The sequence below is a fragment of the Egretta garzetta genome, unplaced genomic scaffold (assembly GCF_000687185.1).
Source record: "Egretta garzetta isolate BGI_Z169 unplaced genomic scaffold, ASM68718v1 scaffold497, whole genome shotgun sequence".
In the NCBI taxonomy this organism is placed as follows: Eukaryota; Metazoa; Chordata; class Aves; order Pelecaniformes; family Ardeidae; genus Egretta; species Egretta garzetta.
In genome coordinates, this window is record NW_009260349.1 from 486,546 (window position 1) to 498,091 (window position 11,546).

At 46.8% G+C, this 11,546-nt stretch overlaps 1 protein-coding gene across 1 annotated transcript in view; it reads left to right on the forward strand.

Annotated features, from left to right (window-relative positions):
* Positions 1-10,677, forward strand: part of EXOSC2 (exosome component 2) — a gene marked incomplete at its 5' end in the record, with an annotated part of 11,257 nt that extends 580 nt beyond the window's left edge. The window contains 6 exons of the mRNA XM_035898237.1: positions 1-85; positions 417-482; positions 648-716; positions 1,587-1,763; positions 3,682-3,810; positions 4,700-10,677. Coding sequence (XP_035754130.1) covers positions 1-85; positions 417-482; positions 648-716; positions 1,587-1,763; positions 3,682-3,810; positions 4,700-4,780 — 607 coding nt within the window. The remainder of the gene's footprint in view (positions 86-416; positions 483-647; positions 717-1,586; positions 1,764-3,681; positions 3,811-4,699) is intronic.
* Between the last annotated feature and the right edge of the window lie 869 nt (positions 10,678-11,546).

Sequence of the window (11,546 nt, forward strand, 5' to 3'; positions counted from 1 at the left end):
GCAGAAGCGATGGAAGGTGGAAACCAATTCCCGGCTCGATTCAGTTCTGTTGCTGTCGTCTATGAATTTACCTGGTGGGGAGCTGGTGAGTGTAGCTCATGCGGAGCAGTGCCAGAGTCCTGTCGTCTTCCGCTTCTGTGGCACAAGCTGAGGCGCTGGGAAGCTCTTCCCACAGTTAGCACAGGGGTAGTGTTGGGTTTTGCGGGTAGGTCTGTAGTGCTCTGATATCTTTAACTCTCAGCGTTATTTGGACATAAACACTTCAGTGATCTAAAGGGGTGCCAGTCTGCCTGATTTTCCTTTGGTGACCAGATTGCATTTTGCGTGGCATGCTAAGGTCCCCCCGCAGTGTAGGTATTAACTGATGTTTTCTCAGTCTGAGCTCCACGTAACTTTTCTTGCATTGTGCGTTTCAGAGAAGGAGATCAGCAGAAGATGAGCTTGCAATGAGGGACTATCTGCAGGAAGGGGACCTCATCAGTGTATCCTTCCACTGCTTGCACTCAGACGGTGGAGCTGAGGGCACAGGGAGAACAGCCAAGGCTCGGGTAGCCTGGCCGGTAGTGAGAGCTCCCCACCGGGGGCAGCCAGCGGCTGCTGGCACTGGGCAGCATTAGGGACCTTGTTTCCTTAAGTGGCACTGACAGGCAGAGGTCCAGTCTGTGTTTTCTGATGGGGCTGTATCACTGCACACACGGAGTCTGAAATATGGGAAGGTAAGTTGTTCAAAAGCACTAGGTCTTGGCCTGATTCCGCTCCAGTTGGCTTGTATAAGGCCTTTTGGGGGGATTTTTAAGAAAAAAGCTCTGGAGCAGAGCAGGATGTCGTTATAACCCATTCCTGCAGGTTGGGAAGAATCTTAGCTCCTACATGGGAGCACCAAGCAGAGTTTCCCTAAAGCAGAGGGAGTGCCCTTGAGTTGCCCTTTGAGCTTCTCCTCTCCCTGTCCACAAAATTACAGCCTGTGAGTCCTGTTTCCCCCCACTAGCCGCTTGGGAATTAAACCCTGGGGAGAAAAATCTTCTGACTCAAACTTCATCACTACTCTTCTGCAGGCCGTTGCCCCTGTGACTTGTTTCTCTCTCCGGGGCTCTATTTTAGGCTTTACGCAGTTGGCATTTATCTCTGGTTTTGTGCATTGAAATAAGCTAAGGGGCCATTGGAGCGTACACTGCAGTTTGGGATTACCAGACCAAGGGTATTAGCACTTAAAAGATGAAAGCGAAGTGTGCTTATTGCACAAAGGGTGAAGGACACCAATTGGATTAAGAGGGAAAGTGTTCTGCTAAATTGGGCCTCTCGCTTCTCATTTTTCTGCAGGGATGGTTGATGTGTAGTTATGATCAAGATGATATTAACATTTGTGCTAAGCACTTAGAGTATTCTTCATCTTCAAAGGACTGCAGAGACATTAGCTAATCCTCCCAGCACTCCCAGAGGCAGGCGGGTTTTATGTTCACTGTTTCACAGGAGAAGGTGCTAAAACGGACTGGTTCCTAGACTAGGAGTGGAGTGCATGCTGGTGACTTGATGTTATCTACGGTGGCTCACATCTCTCATGCAGAGTCTTGTGGTCTCTTCTTCAGCTTGGCCAGGGTGTGCTTGTTCAGGTCTCGCCCTCCCTCGTGAAACGCCAGAAGACTCACTTCCATGACTTGCCCTGTGGTGCATCCGTGATCCTCGGCAACAATGGTTTCATCTGGATCTACCCAACTCCAGAGCAGAAAGATGAAGAGGCAGGGGGCTTCATCACCAACTTGGAGGTGAGGGTTCAGGGAAGATGAACCTTCTCCTGCCAACAATGTTTGTTAGTCTAACATAGTCAGAGGCACATGAGCAACCTGAGACTTTTGAAATTTGGTATTAGGTTCACGGCAAAGCTTTTTTACAGTAGGCTTGCATTATTTCCTTCTGCATTCATCTCTTTTCCTCTGTCTTTCCTCAGCCGGTTCCCTTGTCTGATCGGGAGGTGTATTTTTAAGAGTTGCTTGACTATCAACATCTAAAGAGAACAACATTAACTCAAAAACTGACAACTTGCCCCCCAATCATTTAATCACCCGCTATTGTTACCAAAAGCCCCAAAAGCTTACAAAAAATAGAAAGAAATGCATCCTACTTACACCTGTAGCTAGTCTTTCATATGGGGCATAAGATACAATATATATTAAAAATATGGGAAAAGCTATACTGGAGAACACAAGATAAATGCAGTACCCAAACCTACTTTCAGGTCCTCATTAGCGGTTTTTCAATTTTACCATGTCCCTTTGACTGTTAGTAGGTAATCTACTACTGAATGACATTTATTAAAAATACTTAAGCTGAAATAAGAACTTTACTGCAATGCAAGCTGATTGTTGAAGAGATTTCTCCCATATCAGATACCTGCCAGTCTGTGTTTTCTGATGGGGCTGTATCACTGCACACACGGAGTCTGAAATATGGGAAGGTAAGTTGTTCAAAAGCACTAGGTCTTGGCCTGATTCCGCTCCAGTTGGCTTGTATAAGGCCTTTTGGGGGGATTTTTAAGAAAAAAGCTCTGGAGCAGAGCAGGATGTCGTTATAACCCATTCCTGCAGGTTGGGAAGAATCTTAGCTCCTACATGGGAGCACCAAGCAGAGTTTCCCTAAAGCAGAGGGAGTGCCCTTGAGTTGCCCTTTGAGCTTCTCCTCTCCCTGTCCACAAAATTACAGCCTGTGAGTCCTGTTTCCCCCCACTAGCCGCTTGGGAATTAAACCCTGGGGAGAAAAATCTTCTGACTCAAACTTCATCACTACTCTTCTGCAGGCCGTTGCCCCTGTGACTTGTTTCTCTCTCCGGGGCTCTATTTTAGGCTTTACGCAGTTGGCATTTATCTCTGGTTTTGTGCATTGAAATAAGCTAAGGGGCCATTGGAGCGTACACTGCAGTTTGGGATTACCAGACCAAGGGTATTAGCACTTAAAAGATGAAAGCGAAGTGTGCTTATTGCACAAAGGGTGAAGGACACCAATTGGATTAAGAGGGAAAGTGTTCTGCTAAATTGGGCCTCTCGCTTCTCATTTTTCTGCAGGGATGGTTGATGTGTAGTTATGATCAAGATGATATTAACATTTGTGCTAAGCACTTAGAGTATTCTTCATCTTCAAAGGACTGCAGAGACATTAGCTAATCCTCCCAGCACTCCCAGAGGCAGGCGGGTTTTATGTTCACTGTTTCACAGGAGAAGGTGCTAAAACGGACTGGTTCCTAGACTAGGAGTGGAGTGCATGCTGGTGACTTGATGTTATCTACGGTGGCTCACATCTCTCATGCAGAGTCTTGTGGTCTCTTCTTCAGCTTGGCCAGGGTGTGCTTGTTCAGGTCTCGCCCTCCCTCGTGAAACGCCAGAAGACTCACTTCCATGACTTGCCCTGTGGTGCGTCCGTGATCCTCGGCAACAATGGTTTCATCTGGATCTACCCAACTCCAGAGCAGAAAGATGAAGAGGCAGGGGGCTTCATCACCAACTTGGAGGTGAGGGTTCAGGGAAGATGAACCTTCTCCTGCCAACGATGTTTGTTAGTCTAACATAGTCAGAGGCACATGAGCAACCTGAGACTTTTGAAATTTGGTATTAGGTTCACGGCAAAGCTTTTTTACAGTAGGCTTGCATTATTTCCTTCTGCATTCATCTCTTTTCCTCTGTCTTTCCTCAGCCGGTTCCCTTGTCTGATCGGGAGGTGATATCACGGCTCCGAAACTGCATTGTGGCTCTGGTTACTCAGAAGCTGATGCTCTTTGACACCAGCATCCTGTATTGCTATGAAGCATCCCTTCCTCATCAGGTACAGAAACCAGTGGTGTTTACTTTATTCCACCCTGTGGGGAGGGAACAGAAAGGCCGCATTGGTTGCTGCCGAAGTCAGTAAGTTTGGTGGTAGGGCTTCCTTTCGGGTTTCCAAAGGATCCTGGAGTAAGTGGTAACATGAACTTCCCCCCTTTCTCCAGAACATAAATGCCTTGCATGTTTTCAGGGAAACTTTGAAGGGTTCTGCCTCTGGTAAAGTCTAACTATTCCTATAGAGAAATAGTTCCATTTTTTGATAGACGTGTATCCCTTGCTGGGATTATGGACCCTCTGTGATCCCTGTGAAAGTAGTGTTAAATTTGGGATTCTATGAGGGTAAGGTGCTTCACTTCAAGAACAAATGAAAAAGGAAGTGTCATATATTGTACGGAGACCGGTCTTGTGCTTTTATCCACACCCTGCACTGCTGGAAGACTCCCTCAATTTGACCTCTTGCTGTACAGCTTTCCTCTGTGATTTCTGCCAGGACAGCCACTGGCAATTCTCTTCTCATAAACGGATAAGATCTGAATCTGCCTTCTGCTTTCATTCACAGTGGAAGCCTACGCAGCTAGATGGGATGTTCTTTTGAACTATACTTCTGTTTAAGTCATCTCTCCTCTTCCCAAATGCTGATTTGTGTCCTTCAGGAAAGATTAGGAGTTGTCAGTAGCATCTCCTTTGATTTCTTATGGTCTCTGTAAGAACTGCTAGCTCTGGTAAAGTTGACTTTGCCTTGGACCCTTTGCCATGATAGTCTTGTTTGACCACAGCCCTCTAAACCCACTTGCTGCTCATTGCTGTGTGCCGGGGACCCTTGTCCCCACGGAGTGTGCAATAGTAGTGGTTGCTTTTTGGTGCCAGTGTTACTCTTCTTTCCAATCCAGATCAAGGACATTCTCAAACCAGAGGTGATGGAGGAGATCGTTCTGGAAACCCGACAGAGGCTGCTGGATCTGGAGGGATAGGGCACATGACCAGAAGCAGTCATCTGAAGTCCCAGCACGGCAGCTTTTGATTCTCAGTATTTTTTTTTTTTTTTCAGTGTTCTAGTCCCCAATATTCATTCCATACTTCAGAAACCATCAAAATTCCTCATTTTAACTCCTAGGATACCTCCTGAGCCCTTTTAGTACAATAGTACTAAATAGTACTTAAGTACAATAGCCTTTTAGTGCAGCAGCCTGAAAAATTGATATCTGACCTTTATGAAGATGCAGATGCAACTGGGACATAATCTCATAGCACTCATTGCTGTGTCTAGTGCCCCTGAACTTTGTGCAGAATGATTGAGAGGAAAGGATGTGTTTTGTGATGTTTCTCTCTCCCCAAAGGCTTTCTAAATGGTTTTGATTTTCCTTTACTGTGATACAGATCTGCCAGTCTGTCCTCTGACTGAGGGCTCTTGCTTTTCTCTTTTAAGACTGCAGATCGCAGGTACAAGTCTTTAGAGGCCAAGGGTATCACACCCTTGCTAACCACGTTTTGGGTCTGGCTGTTCATGGTTTATACGTCTCAAGGGTATGAGAATGGATGTGGCATGATGCGGCTGTCCACATGAGCCAGGAGCCATGGGCGAGCAGTATCTTTTCAGTCTATGTGCATCCCGCTGTTCCCTTTTTTAATGCCTGATGTGGTGAGCTCCTCCTCTGAGGAGGCTCCAGTATTGTTTTCTATTAAATGTTTTACTTTTCAATAAATTTTTTGAAACAGACCAGTTATTCAGGAGTGTGTGCATTGGTTTATCTTTCTCCAGAGTGAATTTGGTTTAACTTGAGAACTGTGGTTGGCTCAGGCTTCCATGTGCCAGGATACTTGGAACGGTTGCAACGTCCGGTCATCTCTTCAACTGTTGCTCTTCATCCCATTAAAGCAGGACTTGACCTTCCTCTTCAGCATATCTTCTGTGCAGAGTTTCTCTGTAAGTAGATTGCCTGGGAGGGTTCACAGTGGCTCTCTCAAAATCGCTTCCCTGCAGGATCCCAGGGAGAGGCGAGTCATGCAGCAGCTGTGTCTGGGAGCCCAGTATGACACTGGTGGAGATCCTCAGGCCAGTGGTTAGATGTGGGCATGCTGAGCCAGATGTTGGCAGTCAGCCACTTGCCTTCTCTGTACAGAATGGATGTGATGCTTTCCTTAGAACATCCTCTCAGATTTCTGGTGCTATATTAGAGCCGTTTCTATTATGTATGTATTGTGGATATATATTGTATTTGTATTGTAATAGAGCTGCTTGCACCACAGTGCTGTAATTCTCAAAAAGGATGAAAAAGAAGAATGTCTCTCCTTAATTGTCCCTGAATCTAATTCTAACGCTGCAAATTCTCATGCTTGCCCCAGGCAAAAGGAAAAAAATTCTTCGCTCAATCTTTTCTTGGGAGCTAGAAATACCCTTCATTGCTTCTCCTCTAGTTCAGACTGCCCTGCCTCCGGTCTAGAGTAAGCACTAGGTGGCAGCTTTGGATCGTATTTGTAGTATGTCTTCCCTAGCAGCTCAGCCTCATTGCCCTGCCAAATAGCAAAGGCTGGATGTCTGCCACCAGCACTGTTACCTAAATACTAGAGCATTATGGAGCTCAGTGGCTAAGGACAAGCAAGGACACAGTTAATCCATTTGCTGCTGTGCAGCTCAAACTTCAGCCCATGCTGCCTCTGTAAAGTAGTACTTAACTTCTTGGGGATATTGGTGGAATGCTGCACACAAGACCCAGGAATTGTTATTTTTGAGTTTTATGAGGATTCCCTAATAAGTGCTGTGACGATTGCATCCTCAAGATGACTTGGGAAATCTGAAAATTAAAGCTTGACAGTGACACTGTCGGGTTTGTGGATAATGCTGCTCCCAGCCTCATGCACATTTGTGTGGACAGGAACAGTGCAAAAAGGCTAAAAGCTTTAGCAGCCTCTGAACCTTTCAATTAGAAAAGCACCTCTTTTCATCCCTACCCAATTGCTGTAGTTTAGCAGCTTTTTATCTTGCTACCATATGGGGAGATTCAGGGATTTCTGCTGTGAGGCTTCTAGGTGTAAGCAGATTGGGGATATACAAGCAATGAGATAAAGTATTTGATGTTTCCTTATTTTAGAGCATTTTTGAAGGTTGATGGAGAGGTCGGTATTTAATCCAGTAGATCTCTTCGCATCTCTGCCCCTTAATTTAAACAGCTGTGTGTCAGTTAAAGGGTAAAGGGGTGAAGAGACTTACTTCGCTACCACCCAGAGAGATTTGGTATCTGGAAATGGTTCTACTGAACTGGTACATGAATGCAAAATGCTCCTCTGTCCTCAAGCAACCTCTCTGCAGGCATCTAACAGGTCAGAAAGGGGTTGGGGGGGGGGGTTATGAGGCTCTTGAAAGTGCTGTCGATAATGTGGTGGAAATGTGCTGAGGAAGTGTGCTCTGGAGGTGGTTAATTTAGAGTTGGACCATGGATCATGATCCCTCAAGCATGAGCTGTCAGACCTGCAAGGTGAGACAGTGCCAGGTTCTCATAATGCAGATTTTAGGAAAAGGGTGCTGCTGTCTCTGCAGCAGGCTCTGTGGGCTGCACAGCTGAGTTGTCTTCCCTGCCCCCCCTTCCTTTTTTTTTTTTTCCCCCCCTCTGCATTGCAGTCTTTAAAACTGTGGTCCATTTCCAGGCTTCTTATACTATGCCTCTCTCCCCCTTGTGAGCCTTCTTTGGTTATTTATGCTTAATAAATGAGTATACAACCTGAAAAACAATGAGCTTGAGATCTGGACTGCTTCAGCTCTGGGCTTTCCGATTCTGCCTGCTTGCTGCAGCATTCTCAGTATTTTGGCCTTGGGAATGTATTAAATGGGGGAGAGTATGTGACTTATCCAGTTCCCGTGCTCCCAAATACCTGGCAGTTTTGTTTTTAAGCCTGAGAACAAGAGCAGCAGCTGATAAGGTTTGGTTATGGACCTTTTCTGATGTGTGGGGGCAGCTGAAGGTCCTGGTATTTTCCTCTGTGGCCACGAGGGGTCATTGCCGTTCTTTGCAAATTCAGCCAGTGTTTTGCCAAGCCCAGACCTAAATTCTGTAACAAGGCTTCAGTGAGGGCGTTGCTGCCAGTTCCTGCAACCCCATCAAGCACAGCTTTGCAAGCCAGCAGGTAACTAGGGATGAGAGTGACAAACTTGTGTGGGGAGGGAGAAACTTCCTGAGCAGTCTCAAAGGTGTCTGAGAGAGGTGCCAGGCCAGCTGCCATTTACTGTTGATTTGTCTGAATCCCTGTGATTTTTCGCTCTCTTGACCAATGTCAAGTGCCACCAGTGCTCACCCATCTCGAAAGCAACTGGATGTGTTGCTGGGGCTTGCAGTTCCCATATGGAGAGGCTTCAAGTATCGCTCGCTGTTCAGTCATGACCCACAAGGTGGCAAATGACATTTCCCCTGTGCCTGGCAGAGATGAGTGAGGAGTCAGACAGGGTCTAGGGGAGGCAGCTCGGGTTGGTGAGGGAGCCAGGGCCTCTTTTTCCATAGGCAGGTCTGCATGGGAGTATGGACAGGCTATATAAAATGCCTTTGAAACGGGAAGTGCTTGAGATATAAAGGAGGACTCCAGCAAAAGCAGTGTCCTCTTGAATTCTTGAAGCAGTCTGTGGGATTTTGCTAGGCAACTTCTTAGCAGGAAGGGTAAAAAGGAAGAAGTTATGGCTTCTCTGGTTTAAGAACAGAACCATAGTCGAAAGCGGGGTGGTAACAAGTGTTCATTTTTTATATGGGGAACTTAAAATGCCCATGCAGGTGTTAAAACAGCATAGACCAATCTGATTTCTTTGCTCACCAGTGTCTGACGGCGTGGAGCCTGTTTGTAAACCAGCTGTAGCACCTGCCTGTGTTGCTTACTCCAGGGTTAATACGTGGCACAGATGTGCTTGGAAGTGGAGCAAGTAGATGGTTCCCTTGCTGGTGAGTGCTGCCTGCAGAAACAAGAACACAAAATCACTTGTCTGTAGAAATAATTTTCATGTTTCTTGGTGGCAGTGTTTGATTCATGTAGTAATATGAAGAGTGGCAACCCCTCCCTTTACTCCCAGTAATAACCATTGGGATTTTAAACTTGTGCTAATGGGTTATTAATCCAATTACTGCTGCTTATTACGTTACTTCTGTATCATCTGCATGCAGTTCTGCTGTTCAGTTGTGGTGAATGGTATAAATACAAAGCTTTGAGCAGACCCTAGAAGATACTGAAACCCCACTGAGATTACAGGCAGTCTTGAAATTGTTGTCACAGGTTCCTGAGGGCCGCTAATTAATATGCTAAGGTTTATTATTTGGTAAAGAGGTTGAAGTTTTAAGAGATCATTATGGAGGAAATGGAGGAAAATATCACTGCAGCTGTGGGCTGTAACAACCCACACTTAATTGGAGGTAAACAGAGTATTGACATTTCTTTTATGAAACATACGGGATGTACGCAGGCCACATGCAAGGCTCGATTGAAAGAAACAGTCTGTAGATTTTTTTCTTAATTTATTTTGCATTCACACAATCTTTCTGTTAATTCTGAACTCACCGGGCAACTTCAAGTTTGTTAACATGAGACAGTCGTGTTCACAAAAACTGGCAGCGGGTAGGGGACAGAAAATAGGATACCCTTCAGGAAGGAAAATAAGGCAGATATCCTGCTGTGATATTTGGGAGTGACCAGCTGGCCCGCCTGCCTGTGGTATAGCCCCAGATTACCTACAGCACTGTTTTGGGAAACGGGAAATGCTTTTGGAGCAACTGAGTGGAGAGGTTGGGGACTGCTGACAAAGAACCTGCCCCGCTTTGCTGCTTATGGCTGCAAAGCATCAGAAGGAATACCTGACTGTTGACCTGAATGATAAACTCACCTAGTCTGTTAAATATTGTAAATATGTTCATCTACATAGATCTCAGGTGAGGCAGGGAGAAGCGTATATGCAGCCTGCATTGTCCAGAACACAAGTCCTGCTTACTTGCAATTAACCTTTGCGTATTTTGGTGAAGGTTGTCTATCATGGACCTGTGGTGGTCTTCTGGAGTTCACTCTGCTTCAGCCCCGCCACGGTAGGAGAGATTATCCGGGATGCTCCAGTCAGACCCAGAAGGGAATGCATTTTTCAGTAAAGGATGGTTGGTATTGTTTTTTGTAACAAGTTTCTCTCAGGCTGCTCGACCTGCGTTGACAGACAGCTTTGTTTCCTCGGTTTCCTTCAATCTGTGGGAGCTGAGCAGGGGGTTAGATCACCGCAGTGAGAAGCTGATCTCCATTACTGAGATAAACCTGGAGAAATTCTGCTGAGTTCAAGAGATGTGACCCTGGATTTGTCTCAGCATAATGTACCAGAATTTCTCTCTCCTGCCTGTGGGTAGCACAAACAGCCTCAGTAGCTGCAATTTCAGTCACTGATGAAGAAATGCAATAGAAATGGTTTGGGATCAATCTCCTGGATAAGAATTAGTGGTGTAGGAGCAGACTGGCACAGCAGAGGATCCCATAGGGCCGTACAAAGTGCTGCATTTCAGATGCTGTTGTTGGAAGACGAAAAGTACATGTCTGCCAGGGACCTTGAATATGGCTTAGGAGACATGGAGTACATTTGGACTTGTCACAAGGGAGGAGTCAGTATAAACAAGCTGCCCGGTGTCCAGATGTTTACCCTGAGCAGGAGGCTACTGCACAAAATTGCATTTGTGTGTTCTGCCGTTGTCGAGTGGGAGCAACCACAGACCTTTGACCAAAACACCCTGACCTCAAGCTGCTGCCTCAACCCTCTTCTATTCCCAAGGTGAACTGGAGAACGTATGAGAAACTAAATATCTTCAGCGTCACCGTCTGTGCTCTTTAGCTCAGGGAACACTTGTGCTGCACATCTAAGGGCACCACAGTGCAGAATTTGGGGATTTAACGTCATCTTTGTACCAAATAGTGCATGTAAGTAGATCAATAAAGTATGTTTTGTTGTCGCATTCATTGGCCTCTGTGGCTGGTTTTGGTATCAAGTTCTGCATATGCTCTGACAGCGTTAATAAGGAAGCCAAGTCCTTTGTGTGAGCGGGGTGACTGATCCCTGGTTGTGGAAAAGCTGATGGTTGTGCACACAGCTGACCCAGTGAGAATCTCTTATTCCTTGTCCATCTTGGCAAGAAATTGAGTCCGGAGCTGGCCAGGGGCCTCGAGACCTGTGCACAAGAGGGGGTCTCTATCTGGCTTTGAGGGCTGACAAGCTCTCATCAGATCTAGGAGAAAACAACTTGGGTGGCCCTTTGCAAAGGGGTAAGGGATTTGACATGAGTGTTCTGGGTCCTTGGCTAGCATTTGCTAGGGATGTTACACTAGTAAATCCTGCTTCCACCTGTCATTTCCACCACCTTCCCCTTTGTCCTGCTCCCCTCGCAGCTCCCCTTCTGTTTCCCTCATCTTCCTTTCCATGCCCTCTCCACCCACCTCGTCTTCCCCTCAGACCCCTTCACGGCACCCTCATTTCCCTCACGGCTTCGCTCTGGAGCCCAGCCCTCTGTTCCCTCATGCTCCCCTCATTGCCCTCACGGCTCCCCTCGCCCTCTCCTTCACCCCCCCGCCCTTCTCCTCACGGGCCCTTGCTCGGCCCCTCATTCCCCTCAGAGGTTCCCCCCATCTCCTCAGGGGCTTCCCCCTCGGAACCGCCTCACGGACCCCATCGCCCCGGCGCCCCACATCGCCCCATTCCCTTCGGGGCGCCCCTTCCCCGCCCGGCAGGGTCCCGTCATGGCGGCG